This window comes from Lichenostomus cassidix, chromosome 14 (assembly GCF_008360975.1).
Source record: "Lichenostomus cassidix isolate B80296 chromosome 14, HeHo_3.0, whole genome shotgun sequence".
NCBI classification, from domain to species: Eukaryota; Metazoa; Chordata; class Aves; order Passeriformes; family Meliphagidae; genus Lichenostomus; species Lichenostomus cassidix.
This window is the reverse complement of record NC_139495.1, coordinates 8,693,630-8,710,113: the sequence shown is the minus strand read 5'-3', so window position 1 is coordinate 8,710,113 and position 16,484 is coordinate 8,693,630. Positions and strand designations below refer to the sequence as shown.

The 16,484-nt window shown below is 39.1% G+C and overlaps 1 protein-coding gene across 4 annotated transcripts in view; it reads right to left on the bottom strand.

Moving 5' to 3' along the window:
• Nucleotides 1-16,484, bottom strand: part of MYH11 (myosin heavy chain 11) — a 53,334-nt gene that overhangs the window by 15,476 nt on the left and 21,374 nt on the right. For 3 of the 4 annotated variants that reach the window (XM_085074784.1, XM_085074786.1, XM_085074787.1), the window contains exons 5-23: nucleotides 14,911-15,013; nucleotides 13,228-13,248; nucleotides 10,904-10,996; nucleotides 10,478-10,541; nucleotides 9,150-9,248; nucleotides 8,002-8,145; nucleotides 6,524-6,619; nucleotides 6,030-6,148; nucleotides 5,714-5,866; nucleotides 5,374-5,547; nucleotides 5,014-5,187; nucleotides 4,455-4,569; nucleotides 3,431-3,627; nucleotides 3,151-3,272; nucleotides 2,970-3,039; nucleotides 2,670-2,830; nucleotides 1,709-1,817; nucleotides 692-823; nucleotides 205-411 (exon numbers count right to left, since the gene is read on the bottom strand). In XM_085074784.1, the coding sequence (XP_084930910.1) occupies nucleotides 205-411; nucleotides 692-823; nucleotides 1,709-1,817; nucleotides 2,670-2,830; nucleotides 2,970-3,039; nucleotides 3,151-3,272; nucleotides 3,431-3,627; nucleotides 4,455-4,569; nucleotides 5,014-5,187; nucleotides 5,374-5,547; nucleotides 5,714-5,866; nucleotides 6,030-6,148; nucleotides 6,524-6,619; nucleotides 8,002-8,145; nucleotides 9,150-9,248; nucleotides 10,478-10,541; nucleotides 10,904-10,996; nucleotides 13,228-13,248; nucleotides 14,911-15,013 (2,353 nt within the window). The remainder of the gene's footprint in view (nucleotides 1-204; nucleotides 412-691; nucleotides 824-1,708; nucleotides 1,818-2,669; nucleotides 2,831-2,969; nucleotides 3,040-3,150; nucleotides 3,273-3,430; nucleotides 3,628-4,454; nucleotides 4,570-5,013; nucleotides 5,188-5,373; nucleotides 5,548-5,713; nucleotides 5,867-6,029; nucleotides 6,149-6,523; nucleotides 6,620-8,001; nucleotides 8,146-9,149; nucleotides 9,249-10,477; nucleotides 10,542-10,903; nucleotides 10,997-13,227; nucleotides 13,249-14,910; nucleotides 15,014-16,484) is intronic. The other variant, XM_085074785.1, reaches the window with a different exon arrangement.

Genomic DNA, 16,484 nt, shown 5'->3' with positions numbered 1-16,484 from the left:
AGAAAAGATTATTTAAAATTGAGATGGGAAGAAGAGAACTCTGGAGGAAAGAGCATCAAGTGGTTGTTACTTCAGTGGCACAGACAGACATTCTATAGTGGGCTGTGTAGCAAGCCCTGACTTAGAATCTGATGTTTGCCAGTCTCCATTGTTTCTCAGTGAGATCCAAGTTATTGTCTGTGTTTGTCACTTATCCCTCCTTACCAGCATTTGTTGTTGCATCTTTTTCTTCTCTGCCTGCAGCTGCTGGCTGCGCTCCTCCTCCTCCTCAATTCTGGCTTCCATCTCATGCAAGATCTCTTCCAGCTCTTGTTTTTTAGCAGCTAAACGAACTCTCATCTCCTCAGCCTCAGCATACAGCTCTGTTTCTGCCTGAAGCTGCTCCTGCAGGAGGTTCTTCTCTTCACAAAGCTGCATGAATGAAATGGAGAGGAAGTTAAGCCTTGGAGTGCAAATTGGTTGTTTTACTGGAGAGTCCTGGGGCACAGGCAGGCAGCTCTAGCAGACATTCTTGTGTGGATGTTGGGCCTTTACTGAAGTGACTGGGAGCTCATCTGCACTGACCTTCTGTTCTGGACCATTGCTATGAAGACCCTCATGAGTGCAAAGGAGAGATACCTTTATTATAACAGCTTCTAGACATGGTAAAAGAACACCTTGTGTTTCCCAGAGGCTCAGAGCTGTAAATCACCTGTGAGTGTTTCAATTCCAGCTCCTTCAATTCACTCTCTGCTTTTTGTTGTCTTTCCTTAGTTTTTTGTAATTCTTCATCCTTGGCCTGCATTTCTTCCTCTTGGCGGGTGACTTGCAGCAGTGGTTTCACCTGGAAATAGAAAGGGTTTTTAAGGATGTTTCCTGTCAATATTTGTGTTGCTGAGCACAGGACTTACAGGACTGCCTGGCACTAATGGTAGTGCTGTTATTGCTCAAGACTGGACAAATACTGTCAGCCGAGCTTGATGTAAACATCTTTAAAGACCCAAGCCTCAGCAGTGCTGCTCTTAGCTGTCACTGTGTTAATTCCTGGGGCATTGTGAGCACCTCTGCCTCTGATAGTGTCACTTTTGGAATGGCTCATGGCCTGTTTTCATCCCTTGATAGAGTCTAAAGCTACATCTTCTGCATAGAAAGGCAATGTGCACACACAGGTGTGTGTTACGGCCTGTTTCTGGTTGCAGGGGAGTTGGCTATCAATCCAAGTAGGAGAAGTTTTCTGGATCCAAACTAAAGGCCATTCTTAAAAAGCCCGAGCCTCTCTAATAGGAAAATAGACTTAATTTTCATGAGTGCCCAGCAGGAAGATATTTAGTGTCCCAGTTAAACAATTTCTGAGCTATTGGGTTCCCCACAGATATATCACACTGCATATTCAGAAAATTCAGTTTTACTCTGTTCTCATTTTCCACTCCTGTGAAATGATTTCATTTTTTGGCAATTAAAGAAGTTTGAAACATGCAAAATCTTATATGAATTTTTGCTTAACTAGATTGTTTTCTTCTCAAACTAGAACTAACTTTAATCTTAATAGCATTATATAACTATCCAGAGTATCTCTAACCCCAAATTTTGTGAAACTAATGACACTCTTGCCATCAGCTGCAATGGACTTTGGAACAAGGAGTGTTCCTGGCAAGATGTACCTTGGTATCATGTGCATTTCATTTCTTTTGGAAAACAGAGGAGAGATTTACTGATAGCAGTCACTCACTTTAGTGAACAGTCTCCACCACTGCCAGTTCCTCAGCTTCAGGTAAGCAGCACAGTTTCTTTGGATAACCTTCATTGCAGTCAGCTGTTGCTGTCTCTTAGCAAAGGCTCTGTGATTAAAAATATAAAGCAAATTGGTTCAGTCTGAGAATAGAACGTGTTTGCAGTATACACACATTAAGCAAAGAAACTCTGGCATGAGAGTCTGCTGATGAGCCACATGGTTTGGGAAGTCTGGCACAAATTCTTTCGTTGCTTAAACAGCACTTGTGCTTTCCTGAGGCAAGGTGGTAACTCTGGTTACCTGTCTGGTATTTTATTTGGTCTTCTGGTTTTTGGCTGTTTGCACTCCATGGGGAGTCACATTTATAGAAAGTATAGATCTAGTTTAGGGTGTGGACATCTTTCCAGAGTAAACAGGCACTCAGATCTTGTACTGATCATCATTCTTGAAACATGCTATATTTCAATTTGTATGGCAATTTGAAAGCCTCGATAGTATGCAGGAAAAAGGCATTATTGTTGATAGTTCTGTGTTGTACGTTAACTGAGATCATGCTAGATGATCAGTGCTCCATGCTGAAGCTGTAGAATAAATAACTTTATATTTTATAAATGCCAGGGGTTCTGCTACTTGTAGTGCATAAGACTGCAGTCATGGCTTAGGATGCTCCTTCTCCTGCTGGTACAAACACATAAATGTTTAAATGATGGGTCATTGCCTCAGAGAGCTTCTTGTACAGAGGGGTGTGAGCAGCCTCACAACGTAACTGCTTCCCTGTAATTACACTAATGAGCCTCTTCTGGGAGCAAGTGAAACTTTCATTGGACACAAGATAGTTCTAATGCAACGTAAATAATAGTGAAATGTCTCAGTATCTTCAGTTTGCTCTATGGAAAACTAAAGGCCCCTGCAGATATTTGCTGCAGAAGACATTCTATTTGTTAGCACACGTTCTTACTTTCTTGCTAGGTAGCCTCGGGACATAGCCTGGAAGGTGATAATAACATCTGTGATCTTCAGGTCTCTCTCTTCTTCCAGGTGAGCCAGAACACCAGTTCTGAAGAAGATTTTACTCTGTCCAATTCTGTACAAGTTGGGATCAAGTTCCAGTGCTTTGATCTGGAGGAAAACAGGGATATTTGTTAACTCCAGTGCTGAGGTTTAGGGTACTAAAATCACTTCTCATTTCTGTCCAGTCTCAACACTTTTATATAAGTATAAACCTGATTATCAATAGAATCAAAAATGCTCTCCTTACCATGAGTATGCAAGCCTGCTTCCCATCCATGAATCCCTTAGGAATGGCATTTGCAGCAAGGATTTCATATCTGCCAAAAGATGCTTATGTTAGGGAGGCTGAAACACATGGGATGGTTTTTTGGAGACAGACAGGTGTTACAGCACTGCTGAACCCAGAGCTGGGGCTGAGGGGCTCCTACCTCTGGCGGAACTCCTGGAAGACAATCCTGTTGGGGAATCCCTGCCGGCAGATACGGATCCCTTCCAAGACACCATTGCAGCGCAGCTGCTCCAGCACTAAATGGGCATCAAGTTTGCCAGACTGAAAAGGGAAAAGAAGGTATTTTTAGCAAAAATTCACAAAAATGTTATTGTCCACATATATACATTTAAAGGCATCATCCAGCTCTAGCATGTGCAGTGAGCAGCTCAACAGGAATAATGTGCCCAGAGTCTGAAAACTGAGCATGTGAAATTTACCCTTTTTTCATGATTTGGAATGATGCAGCGGACAAAGTTGGGGTTGGTATTCCTTAAGGTGGTCATCAGTTTGGTCAGCTGCTCCTTATAGAGTTGTCCAACGGTACGGAACATGCCCTTCTTGGTTTTTGAAGCACTGGGAAGAGAGGAGCTTTCACTCATCTTGGCCATTTGGTCCATCCCAACTATACGATCCACTGAAATAGAAAAGAAAGAATAGAACAGTTTATATAAATGTTATATAACATTCTATTTATATAAACTGTTCTTGACTCACATTACGCCCATCATTGGCATTGTTAAACTGCAACTTGCCAAAGAGGACCAGTATATTTTGTATGCAGTAGAGGCATTCTGACAAATGTACTAGAACCCCTTCTGGGTAAATAGTCTACTTCTGTCAAAGATGAAAATGTGGATTTTGTTAACTAGTGACAGAATGGAGCAACTAAATACCCAGGATATATATTTTTTTTTTTTGCTGTAAAAAGGACAGTTCTTCAGCAAAATATCAAATTGGTAGGTTGGTGTCAGAACCAGGAACATCATCATCTCTTGACTCCCATCTGTTACCCAGTGATTCTCAAAGATTAGCTAATCATCTCCCTTGGTTATCTGATAATTCAGAGCCACCTTGCTGGTGTTTGAATGCACATTTATGCCCATGAATTAAATAGACCTGTACAGAATTTACATGAGAGGATTCATAAAACCTAACAATAACCTGTATTAAATGAGGTCTACAATATTACATATTCAGCAACATTATAACAGTGTAATGAATAATTTTTATTCTGTTGCTGGACAATATTAAGGAAATTTTTTGATAGTGCTCAAAACTATCTAATAAAGTTTTTCATAAACATGTCTTCAGAATACATTATTCTCATTTTTCTTAGTTCAGTCTCTTCTATGCTTATCATGTTCACACTTGTGTGCTGCCAGCATGGGATGGCTGTCAAAAAGTTCTTGTAGGAGTTTCTCACTTTAAACCCCATCACTGATTTAGAATTGTGATTCATACCATCCTTCCAAAGGTCTGCTACAAATTTGTCTGAAGACTGGTTCAGCAGAGAAGTCACATTGTCATTTAGTGGATCCATGTTCTTTGTTAGCCAGGCAGTTGCATTGTAGGTAACCTGCAGGGGACAGTGAGTGCTGCATCAAAAATCTGTTCTTGATAAGAAATCTGGAGTGTCTAAGAACACAAAATCATACTAATAATGTCTGCATTAACACAAAATCATAGAAATAATAATGTGCAAAGCTTTCTAGGGTTGAGAGTTGAGTATTTATTCTCACATGTATTAATGTCTTTAAAAAGTCTGCTAGCTAGAAAAGAATCCAAATTACTTGGTTTTTCAATAACATCAGCGCTGGTTATTTTTATTTTCTTGTGAGCTTAGCACAACCATGATTTGCAAATCTTATTTCATGTGTTGTGTAATTAAAGAACTTAATAAGCACATGATGTAATTAAAGCCACGTCTCATCAATGCAAGTACTGAACTGTTTCTCTTTTACCATTTGGGTATCAAAGAATTGAAGTTCCCTAAGTCAAAATAGTTCAATCTGTGCAGTACCTTTCCTGCATAGTGCATTATACAGAACTCTGTTTTGTCCTTGAGTTGCTTGGGCTTCTGGAATTTGGGATGATTGCCTTGTTCTTGCATTAGTTTCTCCACAAACGATGTGTCAGTAGCCTTGGGGAACCAGCACTCTTCATCCAGCAGAGACAGGACACCAGGGGGGTTGGTCTGCAATGGGAGCGATATCAGGTCAGAATCATGACAAGCAGAGGCAAAGACAGAGCAACACCTTCTTTACCCCTTAGGTTACAAATCCTTCCAAGAAATAAAGGAGCTGAAACACCTAAGAGACCCCTCTTATTGAACTGACACATAACTGAATGTATTATCCCACCTACAGAGAGATAATCTTACTGGTCTTTCGATCAGCTCAATGCAAGGTTGCAGGTCAAGGCCAAAGTCAATGAAATTCCATTCAATGCCCTCTCGCTGGTATTCCTCTTGCTCCAGTATAAACATTGTGTGGTTGAATAGCTGCTGAAGTTTCTCATTAGTGTAGTTGATACAGAGCTGCTCAAAGGAATTGATCTGTGAAGAAGAAAAAAGCCAATTTGTAATGTTAGAAAGAGGCCTTCAAGAGTGAACTTAAATAACAAGATGGTATTTGCTATTTTGTATTTCTTTTTGCATATTAAAACCATTCAGATATAAGGATCCATATGAGTTTAGTCAGCTCGTGTCTGACAGGACGTACCTCAAAAATCTCAAATCCAGCAATGTCAAGGATCCCCAGGAAAGAAGCTCCTTGTCTTTTTGTTTTATCGAGAGCTTTGTTCACGCGTGCCAGGATCCAACGGAAAAGACGCTCAAATTTTGCCTTGGCCAAAGCTTCTATGGCAAAGTCTGCCTGGAAAAGGTAAGAGGAAATGATAAGTGAAAGATGAAACCCACTTAACTTCATTTCTGTAGAAATAAGATAGAAAACTGACATTGCCCTTTAGACAAGATGTAAGGAGAAAAAGAGAAAACAAGAATAGTTTCAGGAGAGCTGAGCAGAGTGCATGTGGTACCTGCTCTTTGGTCTGAGCTTTCTGGACAACATCTCGTCCAACTTTGATCCTTGGGGTCAGAATAGATCTTGTGAAATCTGTCACGTTAATTCCCATCAGGTGACACACTTTTTGTGCAGCTAGAATAAAGGAGCGAGATTTTATTTCAGACTATATTGCCTCTTAGCAGGTCAGGAAGTGTGAGTATGAGTAGCTCAGCAAGTATGTGAAATTATTTATCTTCCTTAAAACTTCTCTACTGTACATACAAGAGATGACACTTGCCATAAAAGTAACATTTGTGATCCAAGCAACAAATTCACCATTCATCAATTTATGGACTCAAGATTACTAGAAAAGGTAATGGTAATTGAGCTGATTTTAAGTATATTTTGAAGCCTGAGAGCTACAGAGGTAATAGCAATTAAATAAAAAATACTGCTAAAGAGTGCTTATTCAGTTGCTAATTTATTAATTTCTTAAATTAAACTAAATTTTGAAGTGGAAAATCATACCAGTATCATCTGGCATAGAAGCTTGATCAGTGTTCCTCTCCTTCTTGAAGACAATATTACCAAGCTGTAGGACAGCTGAAACCACCTTCAGTATAGCTGTAAGAGCAACAGACAATATAAATGAGGAACAGAATGGCCATGTTTTGAAAGCTCTGTTCTCTGCAATAACAAAGATCTATTCTATTGCCTGTGATAGTCTGTACCTCTCTGGAAAGAGTTAGGCTTGTTTTAAAGGACTGTGCCATAAACTGCAGGAGTTTGAGAGCTGATTGAATACCAATCTCAGCAGGCTGTGCAGTGGAGTAAATTGGCCAGTCTGGGAACACCAGCACCTCAAGCTAAATTATGCTGGCTCCCCACGCAGATCCCCACATCTCAGGAATTCAGTTCCCATTCACAGTTTCTCTAGCATCATCCCTGCTCAGTCACTCAAGAATATTTCTGTCTTTAAGATAAAAAAATTATCTGAATTACCAGCAGCTTCAAAAATGCATGGCACTTCTGAAGGTCCAGTTATGCAGGGACATGTGGATATTTAATTGGGCAATTAAATAAAATGTATAGATATCTTTAAAGGATTATTTTCAAAATACAGAAAAGGCATTTATTAATGTTTTATTACTAAAATATATGTAAATGTAATCCCACCTAATCTCGGGTAGTAAAATCTACTGATATGTCACAGCTGAGGTTATATGAGTCTGGGCAGCTCTATTTGTTTATCTGGTAAATTTACACAGGAGAATATTGTCCTAATGGGATTCTGTTTCAGAGCATGAAATCAAAGGGCTTCAGGCAGTAAAATGACTCCTGTTGCTGCAGCTGCTGTCCACACCAATACTGGCTGGAGAGTGGACCAGTGTGCACCACTAACATCATCCAAATTGACCAGGGCTGGGGTTTGCTCAGCATCCCTCCGTCACTGATGCAGGTGAGGGATGTGCTCTGCTGCTGCTGCAGCTGCTCAAGGCTCAGGCAATGGGATGATGCTGCTTTTGCCACCAGGTGTCACTTGGGCCATGGCAATGTGCATCCAAGGGCTCTGCACACTCCCTGCATCACCAAGAGGTAAAAGCTATGCAGGTGGATGGTTCTGGCAGGCCCACATATTCCAGATAGTTTAGTTGTTGTTTCATGCTCTTTGTTTTTATTTCTCTTTTCTCTGAATCAGTGAGCACATATGATCTATTTGAGCCTGTTCCATTACTTTCAAAAATAAATCCGATTATTTTGCAATTTTTTCATGCTAGTTGTTGTAAAGTTCATAAAAATGGCTTTAAATGGTCATCACTGTTGTTAGAACTGACTTGAATTCAGCAATCTCTTTTTGGGTATGTAGGGAGTTCCAATATTCCTTTTCATGAACACAACCTTTGCAAAGTGGTTATTCTGGACAGAATTAACCTCTGCATTTGCATCTCTATGTCATGTCACTTGTAGATGTATATCTTGAATATACTGTTGATAACAATTCTCACATGTCTGTTCCTCATCAGTAAAGCCCATAATTTTCATGGCTTCCAAGGTCTCCTGGAACATTTCATCATCTTGTTGAGAAGGAATAGGCACGTAGCCACTAGATAGAAAGGTGTAATTGTTGAAGCCTTCCACCAACAAATCATCTAAAAGGAAGAAGAAAACCTTTTTAAAGTGAATCTGCTTAATACTCTTGGTTCATGAATTCTCCTAAGGAACAACAGAAAAAATCCCAAAATTTTCACCAAAGGAAGATTCTACTTGGATGAGGAGTTCAGGGTTTTATGGTGGACAAATATTTTCAAAATAACTATTTAGCAAGCTTGATGGTGTTAAGTTTCCATTAGTGACTGGGGAATGTCTCTGCACCTTGGTGTAATTTTGTCTCCTATGGACTCAAATCAGAGCCATTCTTCCTAAAATTCTTTTATTTAGTGCCATATGAAACCTACTCAGAATTATGCCTCTCCCTATGGGGATTCATATAATAATAAGAATAGAACCAAGTAGTAACCAAAGTGAGCAGAACTAACAGGCTATTCAACCCTATTCTGTGGCCAACAACAGATTCTTAGGTAAGGAGCAGAGAAGCCAGGGAAAATACAGAGTTACCCATTGCTTTATACATTCTTTGGAAATCAGTGATTTAGAGAAATCTGTCACCAGGAGGTTCCAATACATATTGTGTCTAACCCTTACACTTTCACCTTCTCAACATTCTGAAGCTGTGGCTTTCACAGTGTAATAATGTGCTGTGGGAAAAACATTATCTTAATTTATTTAAAACAACAAGCTGATATTCTTTTGGAACCCCCAATTTCTTTTGTGTAAAGCAATTAAAACTCTTCCCAATTTATCTTCTCAATATTATTCAAGATGGGATCTGAATGGGTCTACATCTCCTGTAAATTGAAATATCCTGTAAACTGCAAACAGCATGACTAAAACAGGTGGACATGAATTGATGTTTTCTTAAAATTCACTAGAGAAAATTATTTTCTATAGCTAAAGGGCTATTTATTAATAGTAAATAAATAAGGATTGAATAAGTAAGGATTGAATGACATACAATTAAAGAAAGAAAAATACTTAGGCAAGCCATTGCTCAGACTTTTCAATGAGATGAGAGAATCATTAGTAAGGAACTTACTTCTCATTTGTTCAGAAGCTCCAGCAATCAAATAGTAAAAGATGTGAAACGTTCTTTCATCTTTAGCCTGACGAATGGCACGGGATTTCTCAAGCAAATCTGTTTGTCAAGTGTGTTAAAAAAATCAGTAACATATTTCAGTCCTTTCTTAATCGTGCTATCAGCCTCAGAACCATCAATAGCATTGTTGAAATATTTGCCACGAGCTTGTCTAACAGGAATATGTGTCTAATTCTGTGGTAGGAGCTCTGGTATTAGTATAATCCTTACCACAAGAAGCAGACCAATTTCCAACCTCTCATTGCAGGGTAAATGCTGCTAATCATGGCAGTAAGCACAATAGACCTGAAAGCTCCTAAAATCAGAGATATAAAACTAATAGTCACAATATAACTCACACCACTTTGAAAATTAAGTACCAATATAATTCTTTAAACATAAGGTAGGGCTTCTAGAAAAAAATAGTTCTTGTGTTCTTTTATTGTAGGTATAAAAGCAATACATTCAAGTTTTATTTATGGACCATTTTTGTGACTATAAGCTAATGAAAATGAAGTTAGCATTAGTCTAAATATTTCAATACCAGTCAGTGATTCACTCTTTAAAAGCTAAAGTGCTATAGAGAAAACTTCAGTTAAGACCAAAAATGTTAAAACATGATTTTTTCTAAAGATCAGTTGTCAAAATAAGAGCAAAATGATAAACTGTTTGTTGCCTGATGCTACACTCAAGAGATAAGGTCCTTTTTATATCTGCATCATTCTTTCTCATTTGCTGCAGCAAGAAGCTCCTTCTGTATGCAAAAATGAGCAGTGCAACACTGAGGGAACTACCTGCATATTAATATGTTCATTAGAACATACTATCTCGTAAACATAGCCAAGGGAACACACAACATGCTTGACAAGCAAAGTCAGACTGAGCTGAATTTCTCTGTACATTTTTCCTGAAAAAATACATCAAGGTTATTGATGTACAGCTCACTGCTCTGGGTGTGTCATTTGATACAGCAGTGAGTATTTAGCATCCAGGCAAGACAACTTCTCTGGACATGAAAACATCCATTGCCATTGCCTTAGGTATGGGTTGTCCAGTTTCTCAAGCTGTATTTGGGGAATAGCTCACTTTCCTATAGCTGAGAAAACAGACCTGAAAATGCAAACCTGAGAGCCACACACACTGAGAAACTGATATCAGCACAAATGGAGCCACTTCCCTCCCTCTTTGTTTGTAACAGCCTCAGCAATATTTGCCTTTCTTCGACATGCAATGAGCTTGTTTATCTTCCTTCCTTCTCTCAGCCTAGTGCAGCTCACTGGAAAGGATACAAGTCTCGATGTTTGCTCCCACAATGTAGCCAGTTGCATCAAAGTTGATGCGGATGAATTTGCCCTGTGAATGAAAAGAAGATCTGAATTGCACTGTTCTTTCAGGTAATGCCAGGTTTTCCAATATTAGCCAGTATTTAGCCTGTTTCATAAGATGTGTACATTCAGGGGGAAGTGACTCTAAAAGGTCACACATAAACTGCTCAGTTGTGAGAGACAATGGTACTGCCAAGTTTGAGCTTGATCTTTAATCTTCTATCAAGCCAAATTCCTATTTCAGAGGGAAATTTGAAACTGTTTGTAAGGCATCAGTTATAAGGCTCTCTTTAGAGAGAAGCACTGCTGGGGTCCACTGTCTGTACATTGGGTTTTAAAAGGTATTTTACCTCCCCCCCATACAGACCCAAATGGATTTCTCCTACTTACGAATCGGGAGGAGTTGTCATTCTTCACAGTTTTGGCATTTCCAAAAGCTTCAAGAATAGGGTTTGCCTGTAGAAGCTGTTTTTCCAGCTCACCCTAAAATGCATTCAGAAGCAGTTAACACTAAACTTCATAATTACTTAGTTGAAACCAACACTTGTTCACGGGAGAGAAAGGTGAAATCTAATTTAAGAATCTAATATTTTTTGCTGAATACTGCATTTCATGTGAGTTTGTTTTCATTCTCTATTACTCTTCGTGTTTATCTATTTGTTCAATTGACTGCTGCTGTGTATACATGACCCTTTTCCAGTCCTGTTGCCTGTAACAGATCAAACTCTATTAATCTGTTTAGCATCATGACTGGCCTTTCTTGAAAAAAAAAAGGGTCATTCAATGTCAATTTTTTTTCCAGTTTAATATGGTTTTTAAAAGGGACCTTCTTAAAAGAACGTCTAGCATGTCTTTTCCAAGTTAGTTTATTGAGACCCTTTGCTAGCAAATGACAATGTAATTAGAGTAACTTGCCGAGAATCATTTTAATGTAATGCAGCACAAAGCTACAAAGCAGATTTCATCAAGTCTATTAATAATGATCCATGCAAGGCTACTTAGGTTAAATATGGAATTGCATTGATTTTCTTCAAACTAGGATAATGAATTCTCATGCAAACACACAAACTTCATATTATATGGTTAATTGTGATTGCTAATTGCTAAGGAGACAAACCATGCAATGAAACAAGCATGCATTTAATTCCATATATTTATCTAATCCTATTTCTAAGCAAGTCAATGAAGCTGAAAAAAATACTTTGCATATGTATACAGCTTTTCAGAACTTTACATTCAGCTCTGTCCTATGAGATTATTTACATTCACGATTACTTTGCCACACTATTCTTTGAGTACTACTCTGCAGTAATATGCATTATTTGAAATAACTCACCCTGGAAAGGAAAAAGTCCTTGATAGATAATAAGGCATAATTTAAATAATTTAAATTAGGAATTAAGGCAATATTTTGTTCTAATCTAGGAAATAATTAGGAAAATGAAAGTGCTTCCCAATTAGTGTACAAAAACCTGGTAACCTTTTTCTAAATGTCACTCCTGAATGTCCTGTAACTTCTGTGCCACTGATGAGAGCTACCTCAAAAATATCAGTAAAAAGCTTACTACCTAAGAGCTGGAGGAAGAAGGAAGGAAAACTTCCAAACAAGTTCATACAGAATCCTGGAAGAAGTAATGAATTCCTAAAAGTCCCTGAAGATCCTCTGTATTGAGCAACTTTGTCCAGTTACACTCTGTAGACTTAAAAACTCCAGTGTAAGTGAAGGGTGTTGCTGCAATCACATAGTGACATCTAAAGCAGAACCTTGTCTGTTAAACTGACACAGACACCACCTGCTTCTAGTGCCATGAACTTGGGCTATAAAACTTTGGCTCCAGATGGCCAGCACTTGGTGCAGCTCTAAGTCCACCAAACTCCACAAAGGTGCCTGTGCAAACCAGGAATTAGAGTTTTCTGCAGAGAGATTGTCAAAGGAAGAACTAAATTAACTAAGGGACAACACTGCTCTTTGGAATAGCTGAAGGCTGGGAGGCAGCAGCCAGAATGGGGCAAAAAAGACTGCATGAAAGAAAATAAATCCCATTTGTCTGGCACAGAAACATAAAGAATATGCTAGCAAACTTAGCTGTATTCCCAAAGCATGGCTATGTGGTATGGCACAAAGAGAGGAGGGCCTCTAACACACCTGCAGACAGGTGCTGCAGTGGGAATTGCTCTGTCACACATCACAGCAGCAAGCTAAGAACATGCTAACTCTTGTGGTGGTGAACAATTCTCAACAGTTGCATTGAAATGTCAAATTCCAAGCAATAACAAATGGAAAGCATGCAGCCAAACAAATCAAACACTGTGAGGTTTAGCAATTATTTCACAACAGTCCTAAAAAGTTCAACCTGAAGCAAAAAAGCATTTGGGTATTTCATTCAGAAACCACATTGTTTCATTTCAGGCTGAGTGGCTCTTCCAGGATCGTGGGAAATTTAATTCAAACTATGGCAATTTGAACACACACAGAAGTATAGAAGAGGGTGATATTTGAAAGATGACCCTGCCTGTGTCAGACCTCATTCTCTGCCATGGAGCCTGACACAGTTAGGGTAGATTTGTGAGAGCATTTGGTGCTATTGTTGCTTTTTATCATATCATACAACATATTTCAACAAAAATCTCTCTTAAATTTTTGGGGTGCAACAATAGCATGCAGATCTACACTCAGTGCCTTAAACACACATCAAACAGTCTAAGTTACTCACGTAGGCAAAAGATGGACCTTGCTGTATTGAATAACATGGTATAAAACAGGTGTCAGTATAATTTCCATTAGACAGACATTTTTATTGCTTTTCCTGTATTAAAATATCCAATACACAATTTCCATGCAAATAAACCAGGAATACAGATACAAACAATCTATTGCAGACACTCCAAGAGTACAAACACCATTAACATATATAGAGCATTTTAACTGAAGAACAGAAAAAAACCTGAAGCAAAGGGAAGGGATTTGGATCCAGTCCCAGGTTAGTCTCTCAGGACCAGACAAGGACAAATATTTTTATGATAAATCCCTAGTTCTTCTCTGGTGCATTTTGGTATTCATTATATTTTAATGACTGAAATTGCAGTGTCAGTAGTCCAAATCACTGAATAACTATTTGTCAGCATGTTACAGAACAGGTTAGACTTTCTCTCAGCTCCTCTCTGATGGATATCTGCCTTCAGGTCTGTCTCAGAGCAAATTTGATCCTGAGACTCACATAATTCCCCAGAAGAGTCAGCAGCAACTGCAGTTAGGGATGGCCTTGGCACCCCATGTTCATTTTCCCCAGCAACTGAACAGGGACTCAATAGGAAGAAATAACTTTTTTTGCATAAAAATTAAACATTAATCTTGGACTGTTTCCACTAAATTTAATCACAGATCTCTAGAAAATACTACTCAAAAGGACATCTACTCCCTCCCCTGCCCCAAATTAGAATCCACAGTACCTAAAAGCCCAGTTATTTGTGGTGGAAGAGGGAGAGCTTCACACCCTGGGCTCTGGAATCCTCTATCTGCTGACACATGGGCAGGGGCAGCTGTGAGACTCAGCACAGGAGTGGTAATGAGATTTTTACTTTATTTTCCTCTTCCCTACTCATTACATATATTGGACCCAGTCTTGTATTTGGAGCACAATGAAATGTCTTCCTGAATTAAGCCTGTTTTGTCATAAAAGTGTATTGCTTCATTTTTCTGCCGAAGTTTGAGTAACGTTGGAAAGGCTGGAAATTACATAGGACCTGGAGTTGTATCATTGAGAACAGCAAAGACAGCTGAGAGCCCCAGCCATGGTAATGACCTCCAGGACCTGGGCAGGTATTATGATTCAAAGTAAGAAAATGAACTTTAGTCTCTCAGGCAAGACTATTACAAATTTTGAAGGCAAAAAGTACTTATAAAAAATTCTGCCTTTCAAAATTGTTACCTCCGACAGAGCAGTAAAAAGAAAAGACAAGTTTTATTCTGGGACTCTTCGCTAGCTAATAAGAAAACTTACTAACAAATCCAATCAAAACTTTGGAAGTTTAAATGCTGGTATACATTTCTGTGATGCAGTTGGAAAATGTGTTAATCACAGGCTTTCCCAAACTTCTTAGTTGCCAGAGGTCAAGGGTAAAACAAGGACTTGAGCCCTTGCAGACTTCAAGGCCTTCATGCTGGGCTATAAATAGGTGCTATGCATATGGAAAGCTATGAATATTTCTGTTCTCCCACAGAACATCCTGATTTGATGCCTAAGATGGTGTCAAGCAAAATTTTTTTTTCCATAAACACAGAGCTGTGATGTAACTGTGTACTCTTAAGATGTGGACTGTTTGACAAGCCCCAGTGCCTGACCTCAGCACAGCCCTGAGAGGCTGAGGGAGAGTTGGGTATGGAAGTGTTCACTTACAGTGACGCTGGTGTCCTTTTTGCCCTTATGTGATGAAGCAACAACAGCCAGGTACTGAATGACCTTTTTGGTATTTTCTGTCTTGCCAGCTCCAGATTCACCTCTGAGAGGAAAGAAAATAACACAAAAGAAGGTAGGTAACCAGTGGGCTCCTTCTGACATGTAGATGTATGTGGTGTACAAAAACAGGACTGGAAACCACTTGGCTCAGTTCTTATCTACCCCAGAACACCATCTCTCCAAATCCACCTGACTTCAGCCTGCAAAGAATGCATTATCAGAGCTACATCTCTGCCCTGGTAGTATTTTGAGTTGACGTTGGGCCATTTAAGGGCATTCTAAAACATGATGCATTTTTGAACAGCGGTTCATTTTGCTTTGGCAGCATCTGAGCACTTATTACAAGTGGGGTTGGCAGGCAGTCTGCTGATATTTTAAGATCAAAACCCACAGCATTAACTATGATGTAGTACAGCAGCAAGATATGGAAACAGCAGCAGTGATACTATGGTTTTCTCTTCTGAAACTCTGGCATTAGAGCAGACTAACAGCTTGATCTTGCCTCATCTGAACTTCATGTTCAGGTGCTTCTCGAATCCAGGGGACCAGGAATAGAACTGCCTGAGGTGTCCCTGTTCACAGGGCAATAAGGGACATGGTGGGGAGATGTCTGGCCAGCAGAACTGCCATCCCAGCCCTGCTCCATGCAGCGTCCCTTGGGAAGCAGGAAGGCAGTGGTAACTTTTTATCTCTTGGAAGACTTCCAGGTTGTTTATTTACAACTCTTAAGCCCTCTCTTAAAGTGAAAGAGTGGTTTTCAAAGTACATTTACAGTCTTTTCTCAATAGCAATTTCTACCCAATTTTCCTAATTGTTGCATTACATTATCTTACATCTTTCAGAAACCTCTAGCTCTGATGATTATATGGACAGAAATGTTTTTATACTGTCCTGTCTCAGCAGTCAAAAAGGGTGGTAAAGTGGGTGTGGATGTAACAAATGAGTTCTTTCAACTGAGCTAATGCTGTGAGGAGAGCAGCAATCTAATCTTGGATCTCTTTTTCTTTGGATATAAACTAAAATGGATTTAAAAAATATAAAAGAACAATACATTCAAAAATCCCAGAGATGTTTGTCAGCTCTTTTGGGTCTGAAACTGTTTAGCTGGATCCATTGCAGTTCTGCTTCTTTTCCTAATTAGGAAATACAGGAATTAATTTTTCCTACCAAAGGACCAGTGATAATGGACATAAAAATATGGAGAAGTGCTGGGCAGAACTTTCAATACAGAATGACATTGATATAAACCTTTGGAAACCAGAAACAATTCCTGCCTGAAGTATGACATGATAAGAACTTCTGGCTTCTTCTGGCTTTTAGAGTTTTAACCACAAATAATTGAGATTAATAGATTCCTTTTCACAAGACCTGGGTTAATTTGCACAGTTTAGAGATTGGATTCATCTCTGCCTGGGCTTCAGTGCTAAAACATTTCTATGTTTTATTGATAAAAATTAAGTGTCCTGGGAACAATTCCAAATCAAGCACACCAATTTGAACACATATGCATACAA